General features: G+C 40.1%; 1 protein-coding gene across 16 annotated transcripts in view; it reads left to right on the top strand.

The window, feature by feature from the left end:
• foxp1b (forkhead box P1b) overlaps nucleotides 1-6,210 on the top strand; it is a 169,590-nt gene extending 163,380 nt beyond the window's left edge. For 8 of the 16 annotated variants that reach the window (XM_036001752.1, XM_031280555.2, XM_031280564.2 and 5 more), the window contains one exon: nucleotides 1,679-6,210. In XM_036001752.1, coding sequence (XP_035857645.1) covers nucleotides 1,679-1,823 — 145 coding nt within the window. In that variant the 3' untranslated portion in view covers nucleotides 1,824-6,210. The remainder of the gene's footprint in view (nucleotides 1-1,678) is intronic. The other 8 variants (XM_031280523.2, XM_036001750.1, XM_036001747.1 and 5 more) reach the window with 1 other exon arrangement.
• The last annotated feature ends 15,530 nt before the right edge of the window (nucleotides 6,211-21,740 follow it).

The raw sequence follows: 21,740 nt of genomic DNA, 5'->3' as shown, positions 1-21,740 counted from the left end.
TATCTTTAGGCTGATGGAGCTCACAAACTCCTTCTCCATAATTATGTCTATAAGCTTTATGCAAGCACAAAATGAGCAAAATCTGTTTTCTTTTGCTTTTAAAGAAGTTTATTCTCGTATTACCAAAACATACCCGGTGTTTCTTGCCTACAGATTGAGCATTAAATGTAACATACCGCAGCACCATCACTGGAAGGCTTCTCTTGCTCAGAGATTAAGAAAAAATTTTTAAAAAATCCCTGTGTTCCACATACAAGTTCATCACCACTGTTCAATTGTAATGTGTGTTTTCCACATGTGCCAGTGTGCTGCTGGTTGACAGGGCACAGCGTTTCAACACTGCAAAGAAACCCAAGCACTTCTCTTTAAACAGCCAGATGAGAATCAGGTAGGATCCAGAGAAGGTTAATTATAGGCAAAGTGTAGAATCAGCATGCAGTTCAATAGCATAATAATAACAATTTCATGACTGCCCTGCAGCCACAGAGTCAGACCTGAGGCAACGGCACTTGTGGAGTTACTTTGATGTGAAAATGATAGAAAAGCTGACTTTACTTTTTCCCCTTTTTTAAATTCACACACAAATATGTCAGTTCATTAGCATGTGAGTTTCTCCATCACAATAGTTGCAAATCACACGAGACATCCTGGTGTGAATAAATGAAATGCGGGCTTTGGTGATGAAGAATGTGGCAGTTGTCCCTTGTTGTTGTAGTAAATGAGCCCGGTGCCTCATCCTGACACCGCTCTACCTCCACTACAGCAGCCTGGCACCGCGGCCGGTTAGAGCGGCATGTCCCTTGCAGCTGCTCATAATGCTTTTCTTTTTTTCTCCTCCTTTCTGCCACAGCCAGGCCTCCTCTCTCCCTCTGCTTTATTCCTGCTTCGTTTCTGTAATGAGAAATTTGGCAGATCTCATCTCTTTAGTGGCTCTTTTGCCCAGGCTGTGAGCTGGGGGGGGCTCATGTTTTTCACCTTGTTTACAAGTGACAGCGTTATTATTCTCATAAGGGCTCTGTTTCTTATCACAGTGTTGTGCCGAATGCGCCGCTGCTGCTCTCCTCGCGCGCCTCTCCTGCCAGCGCTTTTCTTCCCTTATTGACACTTGCTTGAAAATATGCATTAATTCTGGAGTTTAAAGCATGTACGGCAGTGTCTGGTCGCTGTGTTTGCTTGAAGTTGATTAATGATAGAAGCCAGCTCCGGGTCGTCCTCTGGAGACCCGCTTCGCAGGTTGTGCATGTTAACGAGCAGGAAGGGGAACACACAGCGCGCCGCTGATCCTCCGCCACCAGGAGGCTGACAACGGCAGCCCACTCGCTCTGCAGAGTACATTCTCTCCTCTCCTCGTCTCACGTTGTTAATCTTCCTCATTTATCAATTCTAAGTGAATACCCTGTTGTCGGTTGCCATGAAAATAAAAAGCCTGCAGCTTTGCCGGGATTGGAATACCTCAAAAGAAAGCTGAAATTATCATCAGCACCAGTGAGGCCCCCACTCGCAGTCTCATTGAAGCCAGACATTTGTTTTTGTTCCCCTGTTTCTTTCTTTATAAACAGAATCAGCACAGGTCTGTATCATTGTGTGCCTGTGTGAAAGGTTATAAAAAAAAAAGGATTTAAGAAAGTTAAGGATAGCAGAACTGGAGCCATATTTTTTCTTTCTTCTCCTCCTCCAGGCATCACATCAGCGTTAAGGAGGAACCACTGGACCCCGAAGACCATGAAGGGCCCCTATCCCTGGTAACGACTGCCAATCACAGTCCAGATTTCGATCACCACAGAGATTACGACGACGACCAGGGCCACGACGACATGCTGTAAGGCTAGCGCCGCCCCTCGCCCGGCCTCAGAGGCAGAGGCAGTCTGGGTCATCTGGGAGACCGAAACGCTCCGCAGATAACAAACACTGAACTGCAGTCTCAGCCACTGATGACAGCTCTCAAATGTCTCCGAGTTAACTTTTTAGTGCCATTACAATACCTAGCAAGAACACACACACACACACAAAAAAAACCACACATGAGGGATTTTTTTCTTTCTCTCTTTCTACTTTTGATTTAAGTAAAGCTTAAAAAGTGAAACTTCATTTCTACTCATGTGCGGGATGGACTTGTTTGGTACGGCGGCGACGTGCTCGTGGTCAGAGACCCTCGCCGCGCAGCCAGGACGGACTGCACTCAGCGGACTGCAAGAGGGGTTGTGTCTCTCCCCAACCCACCCCCTCCGCTCTCTCTCTCTCTCCCTCCCTCCCTGACTCTTTCAGACACACACATCTGACCACAAACTCAAGAGAGAGAGAGAGAGAATGACTGACGTTTAATTTACACCGTGTGTGTGAATGCAGCAAGTGAGGACTTCTGTACATTGTCACTGCCTTCAACACTTCTCATTGGTTTGAGTCCATCTAGGGTGGGAAGGATGTTTTTTGTTTGGGTGTATTTTTTGTTGGGGGGGTGAGAGGTTATAAAATATCAACATAATGTGTCTTTTCCATTCAATGCTGTTATTGATGTTGCATCTTTTTTTTTTTTTTTCTCTAACTGATCAGACCTCATGCCCATACTGTGGAGATTCTGTGTGGTCAGTACTTGATGATGAATGTTTATGATGTCCTTTCATGTTGTTCTTTTAAACACACACATGAAGCAGAATGTCCCATAAGTAGTAGTTTTTCTTTTGTCATTTATTCGACAATCTTCAAAAGAAAAGTCACCACGCTGACGTGTAGCCCGCCCCCTCACCCCCTCGTTCCTCCCCCTCCCCCTTCTGCTCATGAAGTCCATTGGCAATGCACTACTCGTAATGAAGGCTCTCTCCACGCATCAATGAAGTTTAATTTAAGATGCGAATGAATGACAGAGAAATCATGCAGGTTGCATGATTTATCCTTATGAAATTATACTTCAAAACAGCCCCTCACGGCAGAGCATGTTGAGCTGCAACAGAATTTCTGATCGCTTACAAGCTCCGGGTTTTTTAAAGCAAAATGAAAATGTCAGGTGTGTGCCAGAGAGATAATGATTTAGACCAACTAATTGTAATTCCTGAACACAACTGCCATTGTGAATCAAACGTGTCTGCCTTTTTCCACGCTGTAATTTCATTCAGTGCTTAAAGATAAACGTGCATTCCCTGTAGTTTTATTTGTATCACGCGCATGACCAGTTTTAAGTTTTAGTGAGTGTTAAAAATTGCACACCGGATGAAAACGCTCACTTTCTTTCATCAAGGGTAAAAATCCCAAGACTTGCAATAAGACCTAATTATTGCACATTCCAGCATTTGACAGCCATCATAAAGGGCCCACACATACAGTACATGCCATTTAAGAAATGTGGATACTTCGATGTTCAATGTCACCCAAAAAGCCAATAGTTGTAGTCCACGGCATTGGACCGAGTGGAATCCACATGTAGTTTAGTGATGCAGCAACAACAAGTCCAGCTTTGGTAGGGAGTTAAATTTTACAGAGACCATGAAATCCAAGACTGCAATCAACCACTTTTTATTATTATTTTTTTTTATTTATTATTAGTATTATTTTATGTTTTATTTGGCTTTTTTTCTTTCGTTGTTGATGTGTTTAAATATCTTGTTCTGTGACTACCAAAGATAAACTACAAAGTCAATTGTTGTTTGTTCCATGCAATAGCAGATAAGGCCAAATAATATCTCCTCCGTTCTCTCCCATTGGACGATCTCAGCAGATCGAGCCAATGGCAGATCGAATCGAAGGACTTGCTCCTCAAACTGGTGTTTTCATTCATTTTTAACAAAACCAAAGGGGGTGTATTGAACAGGACAGCTGCAGTAATGTTTGCAGTGACCAAAACTGAAAGGGAGGCGCTGGCAGTCTGACTACACGATGACCAAATTAGGGAAACTTTTTGTCTTTGGGCCAGTGAGTGGAAAAGGGAGCTTTTTGGTCAGGAGCAGATATGAACATAAAGGGTATGTAGATTAAGTCGATGAGGAAAAAATATACTGGTAAATGGAAAAAGCTTTGCAGAGAACAATGTGAAACGGATTTTATACTTCAACTGGACCACACAATGATTCAATGTTTCTCTTCTTTTATTCCTTATTCATTTGTATCCTTTAAAAATGATTGTATGCCACTCTTTAGGGGTTTTAGCGTTATTTGGAAAGACTTTATGATTGTGTTTAGTTTCTGTCAATTTATTACTTTTTATATTAAAAAAAAAACACTCCTGTCAACTAATAAGCTGGGTACAAGGTACTTTATGGCAGTTATTGTTACTATTATGATATTTTTAAGTTCACCGCTTATTAACTAAAAAGGAAAAGGGCAATCTGTGGTTTCCAGAAGTTGTATTTAATATCCAGGCAGCTGTGGGATGGGTCAGTCACAGCCAGGCTAAGATCGTGAGAACAGGGGCGAGCTCATCTACAAACCCCCAGTCATGTGGCTGGTTTGTTTGGTATTCAAAAAGGAGGAAAAGCGCTGGTAGATTAAAACATTCTCAGCATGTGTAGCTCGACATTACTAAAGATAACAGCATGAGAAAACCGTTTGTACGCATACCTCAGTTCAAACCTATAGGGAATGATTCAATTAAATGAGAAGAAAATAAACAAACATTTCACTCAGTTGCACTTAGTTGTATGTCTTGCATGTGTAGTCTGATACTGTAGAGAGAAAACTACAAAAAAAAAAAAAAAAATTGAAATTAGAGCTTGTTTATATTAAAGGTTTCATCTTTTTTAGTTTTTTGCCAAACCAATCCAAACCTCAGTCCTTTTGTTCATGGAAACATCAGCCAGCTGTGTGTGGCACCGTTCATCCTGTCAAGGTCTGATGTACTGATGGGTTGTTTTAAGGGCGTTCCAATATTCGGTTGTACATACATGTCGCTATAGCCTTTGTCTTTTTCCTGTCTTTTCCTCTCTCTCCTTTTTTTTTTTTTTTTTTTTTTTAGATCAAAAATGCATTTGTGTTATGATGTTTGCTTTATCGCGACTGCTTTGTATTAACTATGAAATCGCTATGAGAAAAACTGCTGTATGTATTGGAATAGCAAACTGTGCTGCAAATGTATTTTACTTAGTAATCCTTGCTTTAAAAAAAAAAAAAATGAAAAAAAAAATGAAAAAAAATCACATCATCCACGCAGACATGGGTGAGCTGGGCAGGGGCAGGCTGGGGGGGGGAGATTATCCCCGATTTTGGATTTTAAACTGTAATATAGAAAACAGACTTTTCTCTGTTATCATTGACCTAAGCATTTTGTACAGATTTTTCCCTCTTTGTGTTAAGCTGTTTTTTGATACTTCCTTTTGATGGTCCAACCACTGCCTTCTGTGGCTGTATGTTAAAGATTACTGCTCTGAGAAAAGGGCAGACAGGTATATTTCCTCCACAAGACGGAGATATCTTGCATGACTAATCCCAGGGTCACAGAGATGGGGAGGGGTGGGGGGGATATGTTTTAAGTGGTCAGTAATAATATAAGGGTGTATCAATCTAATGATATTTTATATGAAATTAATAGGAAAATCAAAAAAAAAAATATGCAGTGCCAAGATGTAAAGAATATTGTTAAATGCTGTTTTTATTGTTAGAAAAGTTAATTTCACTCACGCATCAAAGATGTGTCTTCATCCATGTCATGTAGGTAAAACACACATTTTGTTTGGCATCAAGATATTTATATTTTTTATCTCAAGGGTCATTGTAAATGAGTCAAACCAAGCACAGCAGGCAGGTCAAAGGTTAGACGCTGTTGGAGACTAACGTCCTGGACACTGGCCGTGTGGCATCGGATCCCCCAAACATCACACACTGGCACCTGAGCTAAAACCATTGTTTCATCCATCACCAAACATCACCAGCCCGCTTTCATTCCATCCCCCTCTCTCACACCAGACTTTGGTTTTCTGCAGATGGAGGGGGAGGGAGGGAGGGAGGGAGGGAGAGAAGGGAAAGGAGGGGGTAGACCAGGAGCTGTCACGGTGCTCTCATCCTGCAGCAGCTTTTCTTTTTCTTTCTCTTTCTTTTTTCTTTGAAGATGTACTCTGTAGTTTCTTTTTTCTTTTTTTTATAGAGAAATATTATTGCTCATCACTTCCATCAGTCTGTAACCTCCTCATCATTCCTCGTCTGTCTGATGCAGACCACTCTGTTGTAGTCAGTGGCGATGACTGACGTGAGCATTCTAAACATGCAATAAAATGCTGGTTGTTCGGATCGTTTGCTCCAAGTCTCTCATTGTATCGCTTTTTGTACAGTGTGGCAACACAGAGCTGCACATTCTTACTGTATCCCTTGAACTCTAGTGCAGAATGCAGAATTAAGTAGTCATCTTAAGCCTAAATACATTTACTTTTTATTTTGACTTGCACATGAAAGATGCACTTTTTGCTGCACTTATAAGGCTTTATAATGCAAAACACAGGCTTTGTGTTTAGCAGCCATCTACTGTAAAGTCATTCACCGCATCAAAAGTTAAGAGAATACATTTTTTGATTGACACAAACTCATATTATGAGATATACAGAGCATGAAATAAACTCCATCTCATTTGGCCTGTAGAATTGTTTCATACAGACCTGTGTTTGTCATCTGCAGCAGGACTCTCATCTCAGCCTCAACGTTAAATTATATCCTAATTAAAAAGAGACAGTTAAACTGTCTTTTCCTAACAGCAATTTAGGTAACTGCATTTGATAAGCTATAAATTGTAACAGCATTAAAATTCCAGAAATAATAGCGATATGGATTTGGTGACGGGAGCTAATGCTGATGACCAGGACTTGCGTTATTACGACAGAGGCCCAGGTCATGTTGGCCACTAAACAGGAGACAGAGATCAAGTCTAAGCACTTTTAATCTTGTGAAACAAGCAATTACAAATAGTTGCATTGATTTGTTAAAAAGCTTTAGGTGACATAAATCGTTTCTTGCTTAGCTTATTGCTGGAAAACATAAATGTCAGGTGTATTATTAATTAAGGCCTTTGAAAGACATGATTTAATGGAAACGATATAAAATCACAAGCAATCTTTCTGTCGGCAGTATTTCACTGGAGGCTCAGGATTCATGTATATCAGTGTTGTTGTCATGACACTGATCACAAACTGCATCAGATAACATAAAGTTAGAGGGAACACACAGTAATGGAAGGTGTTTGTGTTTAAAGATCATCCAGAGCAGAAACGTTCCCATAAATTAGTCGCACAGTAACTTACAGAGAGGCATTAACATATAATATTGTTATAGACCATAAAGGTGGATGAAATATTATGGAAACAGTGGATCTCTGTGGATATATTGGTACAATGACATGATCAGCCAATACTGGCCCTCTACACATAAATCTGAATCTTGCAGATCATTGACAAGACCTGTTTCTGTCTCAACAACAAACTCTCGCGAAATCTGGAGACACGAATAGGCTAACACGATACACCACAGATAGTCTAAATCCACAACGTTCCACTTCTGGGAGTGCTCCGTTGCCGCTGGAAATTCCACCGTATGCCACTCATCTCGGCTGCATGTCCGTTACCTTCCGCTTTCTTTGTGTTGGAATTCTAAACTCCGGTGGATTTCTGAGGACTATGGTTAACTGCTCCTCAGATCTCTGCAGGGTAAATCCAGACAGCTAGCTAGACTATCTGTCCAATCTGAGTTTTCTGTTGCACGACTAAAACAACTTTTGAACGTCCACATGTTCCACCAAAACAAGTTCCTTCCCGAGGCTATTTTGCAGCGGCACCGAGGCTCCGTCCGGTGCTTAGCACCACCCAAGACGACTGTGATTGGTTTAAAGAAATGCCAATAAACCAGAGCACATTTTTCTCCCATCCCGGAATGCTGTGCGGACTAGCCAGACCCTCCTCCGCTGCGCTGTGTAGGAAGGTCTGGCAATGCGAAACTAGGCCACAGATAACTTAATTTTATATGGCTAAATATGGCTTTTAGCTGTGTAAATACCTAATGTTTTTTTTATGTTTTTATGGCTTTTAGCTGTGTAAATACCTAATGTTTTTTACTCCTTCACTTTTACCCCAAGTGAAGGAGTTCAAGTATTGTTCGCGATTGAGGGGACAATGGAGCGGGAGATTGGTCGGAGAATCGGCGCAGCGGGTGCGGTATTACACTCAATTTATCGCACCGTTGTGACGAAAAGAGAGCTGAGCCAGAAGGCAAAGCTCTCAATCTACCGGTCAGTTTTCGTTCCTACCCTCACCTATGGTCATGAAGGCTGGGTCATGACCAAAAGAACGAGATCCAGGGTACAAGCGGCCGAAATGGGTTTCCTCAGGAGGGTGGCTGGCGTCTCCCTTAGAGATAGGGTGAGAAGCTCAGTCATCCGTGAGGAGCTCGGAGTAGAGCCGCTGCTCTTTCGCGTCGAAAGGAGCCAGTTGAGGTGGTTCGGGCATCTGTTAAGGATGCCCCCTGGGCGCCTCCCTAGGGAGGTGTTCTAGGCACGTCCAGCTGGGAGGAGGCCTCGGGGAAGACCCAGGACTAGGTGGAGGGATTATATCTCCAACCTGGCCTGGGAACGCCTCGGGATCCCCCAGTCGGAGCTAGTTAATGTGGCTCGGGAAAGGGAAGTTTGGGGTCCCCTGCTGGAGCTGCTACCCCCGCGACCCGTTACCGGATAAGCGGAAGAAGATGGATGGATGGATGGATAGAAAAAGAAAATATAATAAATTATGCAAACATAACTTTTCATTTTTCCACATGAAGTTCACTATACTTACAAACAAGGCCACATCCACTTAGTAGACAGGAAGTGTGTACCGTTTCATACCATTGGGGCAGCTTGAATCTAGATCTGATCTTTAGTTATAGATAATCTTTGGTAATACCAGGAGGAGTATGCATTTTCAATCCCATCAAATGAAAACATTAAAAATGTCTTTACACTAAATTAAAAATGTAGTGTTTATTGTGTTATTCTCTGAGTTGCGCATTCAAACTTTGATGCAATCTGTTATTTTTAGCTCTAGAGATAGACTTTCAGCACATTGCCCAAACTAGCTATGTAGGAAGATGCAGTTCATATTCTAAATGGACTACAAAGCTGTGATTGGTTGTTTTGCCATTATTGAGCACAACACCAGACATATTTGTATCGCTGAACAAATCAGAGCCCATTTTCACCAAGAAAAACTGCTCAGTCAAAATTCTGACTCATAATTTATATATAATTTTTACTTGGTATCTCAATATTTTGATTTAGTATATCACAACTTTGACCTATCATGATTTTCATTTTTTCTTCCATACAATCCAGAGGTTTTGAGCCAGGCAATCTTTTCTTATGCTGTGACCACCACAGATGGATTTCTATCCAACTCATCGGTACTGAAGTGAGATATCTTAAAACCTGGGCAAATAAAACCAAAACTACCTACAAGCCTAGATACCACTGGAGGTAAACTGACCCTATTACACTCTTAATTTTCCTTATTAATCACAAATATTGCTATTTAATCTATTTAAGTGATGCTCTCTTCTTCTCTGTTGTGCTCTATAGACACCAGACAGATCACCATTCAAACAATTTTGCGCTGTTAGATTGCAAAAACCAACATGGATGGCCGCTGTTCACTTCATTCTAATTGAAGTGTGGCACAGCCTCATTCATTCACACAAGAGCTTCAGTCAAATAGTCGAAGCTGGCAAACTCCCAACATTGCAGTGAGGCAATTAGCAGTCCTGCAGTGTTTGTTATTCATGGTTTGATGTAAAAATGTGTTTATTAAGATGGGCTGCAGGCCCTGGTGTGCAATAGACCTGCTTGTAATTAGATTCCAATTATTTGTCTGTTTCTGATATTGTAAACTGGCACTTACCACATCAGTTAAATTGACACACTGCACTGCTTGGTTTACTCGGTAATTAAAATGTGTTCTGTTAATTAGATGATGACCACTTTATTCCAGGGCTCTTGTGTTTGGGCTCCTCGGCAGCTCGCTGTTTGGATCATGAGTTGCCAGACGCTTCCCTAATCAGCCCTTGTTTTGTTTCAATTACCACCTGCTGTTCAAAAGGCATGCCTCGCTGCCCCCACCCCTACACACACACACACACACACACACACACACACACACACACACAACAATAACACAAGGCCTGCTTTACTACCAGCTCCAACTCCAACACAACAATCAGTAATTTACAGCTGGGCCCACTTTCTTCTTTATTAGAAGGCACAGCTAGGTTTCTAAGAGAGTCCAAGCTATTAAAAAGGGAACTAAAGGAAGATGAAAGTATAAAGGTACTTATCACATCAGTTAGCAGGCCTCATGTGAGTAGCCAATGGAAATTATGCTCATTAAGTAAACAGGTGAGATGCTCCTAGATGTCTCCTTCTCTTGGTAACAGAGGGTTAAGGGTGGGGGAGCTGTTGGATCCACTGAAGAGTATACTAACTGAACATGACTAAGAATACAATGCAGGTGCTGTAATAGGAACTGAATGTGGGTGTACTGTTGGTCAACTCGCTCATGTTGTTATAGCAACTCAAATTCCCAAATTACTTCTCTTCTTCTCTGAAATCAATTTCAGTTTAATATTTGGCTGTCAGGAGCAAGCATTATGTAAAGTTTATTCTTAATTTTGGAAATAATAGTTTGACAAACAATCTCAACTCAAGGTCCACTTCTTTGCTTTTTCCGGACTTTTAACCGTATTGTACGGTTTTCATTAGCGGGTGGAGTCAGCTCAGTTGGTATGGAGATAACAGGAGATCTGTTGACATGTGAGCTCATTAGTAGTTTCATTCATTACTTTTAGGACTAATAGTCTGTGTTGAGGCCAAGTCAAGACTGATATCACAGTAAATGCAGACCAACTCCAGACTGTGCACACTTCTTTATACACTAAATATAAGAATAAAAAGTCTGGTAATATACAATATTTGAAATAACCCAAACAAAAAATTGATAAATGTTGTGTGTGTATCAAGTCCAGATATATCTTATTCCTTTGTGCCACAAAGCTCTACTGTTGCCAAATACCCCCAAATGCCCCAAATACTTACTTATCTTGAGAAAGCCTGGGAGAAGAGAAATCTCTTACTGACATGGTTCTGTAGATATTTGTTTGTATGTACTGTATGTAAAATGTATGTTTATTTTGTATAAATATTTTTTGTGTGTTTTTAGTTTTCTGTCATTCATGTATTTCTTCACATGATACATGCGAGACCGGAAGCTGTCTGTTAAATAGTGGTGTCTTGTTATCCCATGTGGAATGGGTCAAATGTTGACACAGAAATAAAAACAAAACTAACAAACTACTAGTACACCAAATATGTATTAATCCACAGCTGAAATAGTCCCTTACAAGTGTACTGCTACTCCTCTTTGAGTAACCTCAATTTAACAATTCTGCTGTTTTAGGAAATTATGGCGCCTTTTAAAAATCATACATCTTCAGTAGGAAGCTTAGGGCGTAGGGTTGAGTGCAACAAACAGCATTGAGAGCTAGGATTTGTTGACAATAACAAAATATAGAGCTTAAAGGAGTTTTTTAAGGACAGATTTAGATGAGGGGTTTTGCGCCATCCAGCATCCAAATAGTATGCACCCTACCTGACATACTGCATAGCAAATTTAACTTAGATTTGATTGAGAGAAAGAAACTCCAAATCAATAATATTGCCCATTTTTTATATGTTATGGTGAAAATCGAGTCAAGGCATGAGACTTGGGCTGCAGCCCTGTCACCATCAGTATATGATGTACTGCATCATCACTTATAACCTGACCATGTGGAGCAGGTGTGGAGAGCAGAGCCTCCGGTTGATCCTGGTCCGCTGTAAACAAAGTGACTCCCATGGAGAACTGCACTCACTGTCTGACCTGCACTCATGTGCCAGCATCCAGCATTACTGTAAGAATTGTTTTGTTTGAATAATTGAAGGGATGCAAAACAACATGAATAATTGCGTCTCGCTTTCGCACTTTGTGTCATAGTGAATTAACAGAGAAGTGGCTGCTGCTGGGACCATTTTAAAAAGAGATGATTTCTGATCAGGTGGGAAGAAGAAGAAGAAGAAGAAGAAGAAGAAGAAGAAAAAAGAAGAAAAACAAGCTACTGATTAATTGTCTGGTTTCACATAGCTTTCATTCTGGAGTGTTAATGTTTTAAGACCTAAACACGTTTTTACGTAGAAAAACATTTACATTTTTGACACCTTAAAGCAGGGGTTCAACGTTTTTTAAGGCAAGGACCCCTTAACTGAGAGAGAGATGGAGCAGGGACCCCCTACTACATATATTGTATAAAATGAGTTGCATGTTAAACTGGGCCTACAATAACGTGTGGGTGGCCTAAAGCCTTTGTGCATACCTTTTTAGTGTATTATACTAAGCTATTAAATAATTGTTGGCATTATTTTATAAATCATGTTTTTATGTTAAACATAAATGTGGCAGAGGGAATCCTTGGGATCAACTGTATCTGTGGATGGCTACCTTAGTGACTACCTTACCTAAAGGGCAGTAAGCCTATCAATAATGTCTTGGGGGGGGGGGGGGACACTACCCAAAGGTAACAAATCTGTTAACATAGTAGGTAGAGCTTAAGAAGTGCTGTTAGGTGGATTTTGTTTTTAGACAGAGCCATGCTAGCTGTTCCACCCAGTTTCCTGTCGTTGTGCTAAGCTAAGCTAACCGGCTTCTGACTGTAGCTTTAACGGTTTCCTCATCTAACTCTCTCAATACTCAATACACTCAATACACAAGCTTTCATTTGATTTTTGATTTAGAAGCATTACTCATGTGGACATTTTAATTGCAGTTGTGTGGTTCTCTGAAAGATTGAGTTAAGGAAGTGCATCATTGTAAACTGTAGATAGCCTTTATTGCCAACAGTCTGAATTTCTATTCACTTCTCTCCTGCTCTGATTCCTATACTGTATGGGCTTTCTCTCCTTCCCCTGTCAGTGCTTTTCCCCTCCTTTCTTTCTAAAAAAGCTATCATTTAAACATGTCATGGGTAGTGTTTACCTGCAGCGAACCTTGATTGAGAAAGCCTGTGACTTTACACTGATGCCCTTCTAATCTGTATGACTGGCATGCTAATTTCTTTGACGCTGCCATTCAAAACACAAACATGAAATGTTGGTTTTAGAACCGGGAGACCTGGTAGAGTGAATTTCAAGTGCTTATTCAAATATTTCATTAAAATGTAAATTTTTACAACGCTGTACGTCTAGCTGTGCACAAGGCATGACTTAAGAAGTTATGAAGTTATAACAGCATTTCTCTCTCTGATGCCAATTAACTGGTGGGGGGGATATAATGTCCTTACCTTGTTTTATCGCTGCATAACAGCGCGCCAACAAATGCATCACATGCAACAGGAGTTTCAGGTATTGACAACTAAGATTGGTGGACTGGAAGGGGAAAAAAAAGGGAAAGTCAAACATGAAGCCTCCTGGAGAGTGGTGGCTAATCAATTCCCTTATCTTCACAAAGTGCAAATGAAGTGATTAAAATTAAGGATATGCAAAAGAAAGGAGTGAAAGAGAATTGTAAATGAGTTGTGGCCACACAGCAGGTTTATCTCAGACATTTGTCAGGACTAGAAAACAACCTGCTCACTCAGCTCGCTGTGGAAGAAAGAAAGGTGGTAATGATTTGGATTGTTAGCTGATTGTGAAATGTAACCACTGTGGATTATTTCTTGTTGAAATTTTAATTTATTTCATGTTAAAATCATATATCTGAACCTATGTGGTTTGAATTCCCCACGACGTGAAACGACTTTTTTCAGGTTTACAAATCATTATAATTTTGGAGTCCGAATTTGACCGGTTCAGTATCAAACAGATTGTTTGATTTGATGTGAATTTTTAGATTTGAGGGAAATTCAAACCACATAGATTTAGATTTAGTTTAAAAGTCAAATATTTCAGTGCTGATTCAGATGTGGGTCAAAAAAGACCTGGCTTTTTTTTATATTGTATCCACAAACAAACATTTCAGCATATTTCCTCAATTTTAATGTAGGCCTACTACTTTTACCTTTTCAGGAAATAAAGCTTTAGAATTATTACCTCACCTTTCCATTGGTGAGCCACAACTTATGGAAATGTATAGGAACCTTTTATCCTTCTCATTTATTGCTGTTCACATATCTAATTTCTGTGAACCACACATCAACATCTGAGCATCAACACTGAGCTACATTACTTATTCTTACATTATTATTTTACATTAATATGTGTGTAAGTACAACACTGCTGTTTAACATACGGTTTACACATTGAGAGTATCTGCCATTGCCGTCATATTAGCCTACTTTGTAGCTAACTAACATTACTGTTGGATTAATTAACATAAGTAACTTTGTAGCTAAGTATTTTAGAGAGACTAGTTTAACTATTAGCCACTAATTTGATTAAAGGTACACATAATAATAATAATAATAATAATAATAATAATAATAATAATAATAATGATCCAGGTAATGGTGATCCAGGTGATGATAAATGGCATACTGTTTATAATTGTATATGTTTTTATTAATTGATTTGCCATTTTTTAAATTTATGTAGTGTTGACATTGCTGCTAGATGAATGGTCTCAGAGATACTGCCTGGGGAATCTAGGTGAAGTGAAGTAAAGTAAAGTAAAGTTATCTTTTATGGTGTTCTTAGAGGGGAGGCATGCTCTCCGTGTATGTCAACCATCAACAAATGAGTATTGCTATGTATTTAGTATACGTCTGTTTGTCTTTGCTTAATTTTATTTGAAGTGCTTTTCTCTTTGGGATAACTTCGGGATAAGTTAACATTTGGACCACCGGTGATTCTTAAGGATGACTTATGTTGATTTACTGTGCCAAATATCGCATGTTACAGCCCTGTCATGTTTATGTTTATTTTATTGAAGATGAGCCTTACTGTGACAGTTCTGATTTGCACCTGTATTATTTGTTGTAGTGTGATTATTTTCTGAAAATTAATAAACACACTTGTTGGGAAAAAGTAAAAGTTATTTCTAGAACACATTTAAACACATCTTAAGCTGACCAAAGTGTTGTACAAACAAGCACTAAGGTGCTGTATGAAAGAACATTGAAACACAAAGAGAGCAACGACAACAACAAGCAGCAACGCACAATTACAGAATTATAGACAGTGAGGGTGTTAATTGATTGATTTTATTTGAATATAAATAATAAATATAAAAATAGAACAACATTTTACACAAAAAAATCCCCTGCAAGGCTTTTCCCTTGTCAACATGCCAAATTGCATGTTAGCATGTTGACTTTTAGGGTGTCTATCTGGTTTATATTCGCAGTTTCTCCACCTTGATCAGACACTGAAACTTCAGCAACAAGAACCTCCGGGTTCGTATCGCTCGAGGTTCTTCCCTCTTCCCTTTTATTTCTTTATTTATTCTCTCATTTTTAACTTGCAGGGTGAAGAAGACAAAATGGTTCCAGGTGGTGATGAAAATAAGAGCCATCCATCATTATTTATTAGGCATGAAAAAGATACACAATAATGTAATTTAATCTCTCAGCAGACAATTATTTCCACATATTGATAACGCAATGCGAAAAGTGCCATGAATCCTAATATGATGTTTGCTTTTATTGGTGTATGATACAACCATAACAAATAATGTAATTGTATCAGGGAGAAAATGTGATTATTTGCACATGCTAACATTATAATATCAATCTGCCGCAGACAATAGTATCATATTATTTTGCTGTGCTTAACTAGTTACAATTTGCATTAACTTATTATGTCTGGCTGGCAATGAAGACGGCTCTCTCCCTCTGGTCTGTGCTTTTCTTAGTTTCTCATTACATCTCTGTGAAATTTTGGAAAGTTCCAAGTCCAACAGCCTGCATGATTTCTGACTTGAAGAGGGAAACTTTTACATGGAGTTTTATTATGATTTCTTCTTTGCGTGCTATAGCATTAATCTATTCATTTGCAGCTCCAATCCGAACGAAGATGACTATCCAGTGCTCATCCAGGCCAGTCTGAGGTTAAAGAAGCGCAACACAATAGACACAATTTCTATGCAAATGATAGCGCCGGAAACAAAAACACCTTTTCCATTAAAAAGTAAAATGCTTTAAATATTTGCATATACTGTAGGTGCACTGATTTGGCTATTCACAATTTCAAGATGATTAACATTAATGAAGGAGCGGCTTGATGCACTGACTGTCAGGCCACATCAGGCCACCTCTGTAACCCATGTGTGTTTTGCATGGCGAAGCATTCACGCCATAGTGAACTAATGACCATGTCAGCCTGTGTAAAATTAGACGGTGCATCTACACAAGTGACATTATGACAATGTTTTATTGATGACTCATTATTAGCAGTCCAGCAGTGAGGTGAGTTTGATCCACCCAGAAGATGTAAAGTGTAATAATGATAATGCCTGCTTAATTATTAATATCCAAAACCTAATCCATCTCTGCAGAGAATATGTACATATTTTAGTTTCTCATTTGAATTTTTGCAACAAACACACACCTTAAAACCATTAGACGGCGGTGGTAATGACAGGTTTAAATGGGCTGATTTTTAAGAATTAATGTGTTATTGCCACTGCATGGCCTGTGCTGACAGAGAGAGGTCTTCCTGTTTATTCTGTTTGATTCTGAAAGCGTGCAGCATCCCACTGCACGTCCCCGTAGAGAGGCGAGCAGAGCACACACTGAGAAGGCGTCATTCTGCACCGGAGGCTAGAGGAGTGTTTGCAAGTCATTAGTGGTTTGTAAATGATATTTGTTCCCATGTGACATATCATTTGAAATGGTTTTCTAATAACAACACCCACTGATAATAAAATAAGAGGGCCCTCATGTTGTGATTATGCTTTTCATAAATTTGGTTTTGTAAAAAAAAAAAAAGGGGGAGACATTTCAATATGAATAAGTGCTTAATATGTTGATATGAATTTTCTATCGCACTAATACTCCAAATGATTGCTCTGCTTTACACTCAGGTTCAGTTTGACCAGTGAAAGCATCTCACGCTGAGCTGAATAAAACTTTGATTGTAACCTGACTCGGCTTTGCTGTAAAAGAAAACGCATCTTTCCTCTGAAGCTCATTGCAATGTACTGTATTCTGCACGTAAAAAGCTTGAACTGTCACCTCCTTACTCAATGACTCCTGACAAATACCCTGTCTTCCTGTGGTGCGTTTCCTGTTCGCCGCAGCACAGAGCCGAGACAACTTGGCACAGGACGCGGTGTGTCTGGAGAATAGAGAGCCATACTGCCGCTCTAACACCATTTGCCTTGTATTTTATGAAATGAACCAGCGGCTCGGAGATCAATAGGCACCCGTGGTGAATGCGAACAACGCTGCTGGGTCCTTATCAGGAGCCCGCTGCCAATCTGTGGCAAGCGAAGCCTGCACCTTCTCTGGATACACCATTGGTCTTTGAAATTAAAGTTGACGCCTGTAATCCAGGGAAATGGTCCCTCTACTCTCGCTTAACACCGGTTTAGTTTCACCCCAGCTGATGATAAAGCATGACAGAAATACAGAGCACTATCTTCTTGCTGGGGTTGATAGGTTCTGCCAGCTTATCAGGAAACAGGCAGCTAACCTTCTTGTGCCTGGCCCGTGGACAGAACTGAGGAGTCAATTTACAAAAGAAGGCATGCCGGGTGGCTTGTAAATAAAACCATTCTTTCTTTACAGAAGACAAAAAAGTAAAAAAGAAAATAACCAATTTTAGAATCCACCCCTAAAAAAGTGAGTAAATGTATAACACAGGAGGCTAAGCGCTAGTGATAGAGTGTATTCATGTAAATCCGCCCAAGCACAGCTGCAGGAAATTGACAGGGATCTACTGGAGCGCTTTGCCTGTAAAGGGTGGGATTTACATGCTTAACTAGGGCTTAACCACCCTCCCCCGAGTTTACCTGTTACTCTCTGGCCTCTGAGCACGCGTCTGGATGGGCTAAGGTTGCACTGCTTATTCTTAATGCCTTTTCATCCCCCCTCATATCTGTCATTCTCAGAAATGAACTCATAAACTCCATGGGGGCTACTTGGTATTGCAAAATTGCTTTGGCATAACAGCACATCAGGAGTTTGTGTTTGTTTCCTGCTCAGGAGGCCTCGAAACTTTCCACAGCAGCCATCAGATGAGCCAAAGTTAAAGCACATGTGTACTGCAGGATGTGACCGACGCTGAATGAGGCTGTGAGGTGTGAGTGCTGCTGCAGGACTGCTTTTATGGGTAATTGAGATCACATTAATGCATGTGTTCCTCCTGAGGAGAAAGTGCAATTCTTTTCCTTTTGGACAGGATGTGGCTTTGGGCAGTTAGGGATGGCGGCGTCGCTCCTGGGCTCCACAGCCCTCAGCTGAATCTCAGCCCCTGCAGGCGGATTCTGTAGACCGCTTGTAGCAGTTTAGACTAAGCAGAAAAACTGGTTTTCTTTTTTTTTTCTTCTTTATGAAACTCACATCTGTACACGTAGAGCACGCAGCAGCGAGCTTATGGCAAGGCAGTCTCAACAAAAACATTGAAATGTTTCCTCGTTTGTTTTTTTCCTCTGAACTAATGTAAGATTTCTCCAGATGATTAAAAAACACAAATAGCTAGCACCAATTCTATAAATGCTGTCGCCCTATCACACAGGAACCAAGTGCTGATGCAAAGCGTTCCTTTTTGCCTTGTGTGTTTTGTATTTTCCCCCCTCTAAACAATGATTTTCAGAACTGTAGCCGCCGCCAATAAAATTAATGGGAGGCTTGCTGAGTCCATACAGGAAGTAGGCTTTTTAAATAAACACATTGTTTCCAAACTAATACACACCCCTATTGTTTACAGACGGGGAACTGGGCTTGGTGCAGACCGGGCCGGTCCACCCCAATTAATCCCCCCTCTCCCTCCTGTCAAGGCTACTCCATTTCTAAACTAAGAGGAAAAAGATAAAACTCTCAAGCAGGACTTAACTTTGATGTCCTTTAAATTTAATTTTCAGTGATGTATTGTGACTTTGGAGTCCAACTGAAATTTGAATTCTCTTCAGTTTTTATGTAAGATAATATACTACAATGACAACAACTATCATGCATAGTTCTCAATTTTTCAAAAGAGATAAAAACCATTTTTGAACATATTTGTGGAAACAGGGTCGAAGCCTCGAGTCTTACATGAATGCATGGTGTTTTTTTCTTCACTTTCAAGTCAACATAGCGTTAGCTATCAATAATTACTGATGTAAGCTGTCTGTCCCTTTACAACATTCAACATTTGGGACGACCCATCATGCTTTTAAAGTGCTCATATTATGCTTATTTTCAGGTTCATAATTGTATTTAGAGGTTATATCAGAATAGCTGTACATGGTTTAATTTTCAAAAAACACCATATTTTTGTTGTACTGCACATTGATGCAGCTCCTCTTTTCACCCTGTGTGTTGAGCTTTCTGTTTTAGCTACAGAGTGAGACATCTCACTTCTGTTCCATCTTTGTTGGAAGTCACACAGGTGTAGTACCTAAGTAAGGACTACTAGCCAGTCAGAAGCAGAGTATGAGGGCATACCACACTAGCAGCTAGGCGAGCATTATAACGTGTGTTACAAAGTGACCACGTTTGTCTCTGAAGTAAAGGCTGGACTACAATAGAGCTGTTTGGAGCAGTTTGTGAACAGTGTTTTCTGTTGGAGATGGTAAGTCCCTTTGGGGTGGACTTTGGGCTTTTTCACTTTGTAAACCTATAATGTGCACAAAAAAGATATATAACACAATAAAGTAAAGGGAAAAAACCAAAAAGCATAATATGAGCACTTTAAAGCAATACTATGTAACTTTTCCCGCTTCGGTCCCCCTACAGGTTGGAAGTGGAATTGTCCATTACATTACATTGTCCAGTTCATTCAAACTACAGATCCGCTACCCGATCTGGCAAACTTGCATAATGTAATGTAATGGACAATTCCTCTTCCAACCTGTAGGGGGACCGAAGCGGGAAAAGTTACATAGTGTTGCTTTAAAGGACAATTACGGTGCAAGATGAACCTAGGGGTTAATAACATATGTGAACCGAGTCAAACGTTCTCTGGGATCTGTTTTCATGCTAATTAAATGTGTCTGTAGCTTGAAACTAGCTACCGCAAACTACCGGTGTTTAGCTGCTAACGCTAGCTTTCGGGCACAGGGTAAATCACTATTTCTACACTACTAACAAGGCTCAAAATAGCACCAACTGTAGCATAATGAGGGTTTTGCACAGACAAACAGCTCCTGCACAGTGCTGTTTGTCTTGCATTACAGAAAGAAGAGAGGTGCTAGCTAGCGTTAGCTGGCTCTCTGTCATGGGTCAGGGTGATGGCAAATGTTTAGGCCATCAACACTTATAGCAAACAACAACCAGCAACCAGCTAACGGCTAACAATGTAAGCCCCCCCAGTTGGTTACCTGTCTGTGTGGCCGTTGGAACTCAAGTGATCGGCAACTATTTTTACTGCCCGTCCGCACAAATATTGCACCAATCAAATTACAGTTTAGCCCGCTAGGTCTAGGTGCTTATGTGGTGTTCGTTAAAGAGTGTTTAAAACAGAAATGTTAAATAAACAACATTAGATCAATAATTTAAAAAAACACAATCCTTATCTAGACATTTGAAGGGAACTTCACAACATGCTTTTGAGCAACATGATTCTTTAGTTACTTGCATAATTAAAAAATGCCTGTGTTTGAGGTCTTCTGACTTCTGGAACAGAACCCAGAAGATGGGGTTTCATTTTGGCTTGCTTTACAGGACCCTGTTACTGCCAGAAAAGTAAAAAAAAAAATCTTCTTTATGGTAATTAAGAATTAGCCTATGTCCAAATCAGAATGCAAGTCAAAACAAACACCAAGGATATACTGTATATACATATCTATTCTTTATCAACAAATGTAATTTCAGTTCAACTCTAAAAACCCTACATCAGAAAGCATCCCATGATTAGAACATCTAGTTATAAATTATCAACTATAGTCAATATCAACTTCATAGAACATCTTCTATTAGCATGCAGAGGCCCTTATGTAATGAATATACTTTGCATGATCAAATTATCATTCCTGAATTTGAAATATCTGTGGATATCCAGAACCACTCTGTCAACCACTCTCACTTATCGCCTCCTGCATCGATTTTTCTCTCCAAATACTACCAGTCACTTATACTTCCATTTACATAATGCCCGATGAACAAAAATTTGTCGGACAGATTGTAATTCATATCTCCAATCCACTCGCTTGCTGGCCCTAATACTTTAGGTAGCTACCTCACATTTACATTTCAATCAGTGATTATAGCCTCTCCTCTCACCTCGCTGAAAGTAAATACGGGACTCCACTATCTCAGACTAAAATGCATTTGGTGGGACCGCAGGGATAGGCATGAATATTCTGTCTGGTACATATTTACCATGTGCTGCTAAGTGTCACATGCTGCAAGTGCATCCTTTAATAGCTCACTGCACTGTATACAACGCAGTGTGGCACTAACACTGCCAGAAGCCTCAGACGTGCTAAAAATGTCACATTTTGGCTTAAAGTGTCCACCCAATGGCATGTGACATGTTCTCTGAAGTGGCTGTTTAGTGTCCAGCACACTCATTCTATCTATACTGATGATTGTTTTGTTTGTTTAAACCTACTGCACTCACACACTGGGTTTATCTCAGGATGTGTTTCTAGACTATTAGTGGGCAGAAACTCCAACACACGAGCTGCTTCCTGTAAGTTTTCACA

The sequence above is a fragment of the Sander lucioperca genome, chromosome 6 (genome assembly GCF_008315115.2).
Source record: "Sander lucioperca isolate FBNREF2018 chromosome 6, SLUC_FBN_1.2, whole genome shotgun sequence".
Taxonomy (NCBI): domain Eukaryota; kingdom Metazoa; phylum Chordata; class Actinopteri; order Perciformes; family Percidae; genus Sander; species Sander lucioperca.
This window is presented reverse-complemented; position numbering and strand designations above follow the sequence as displayed.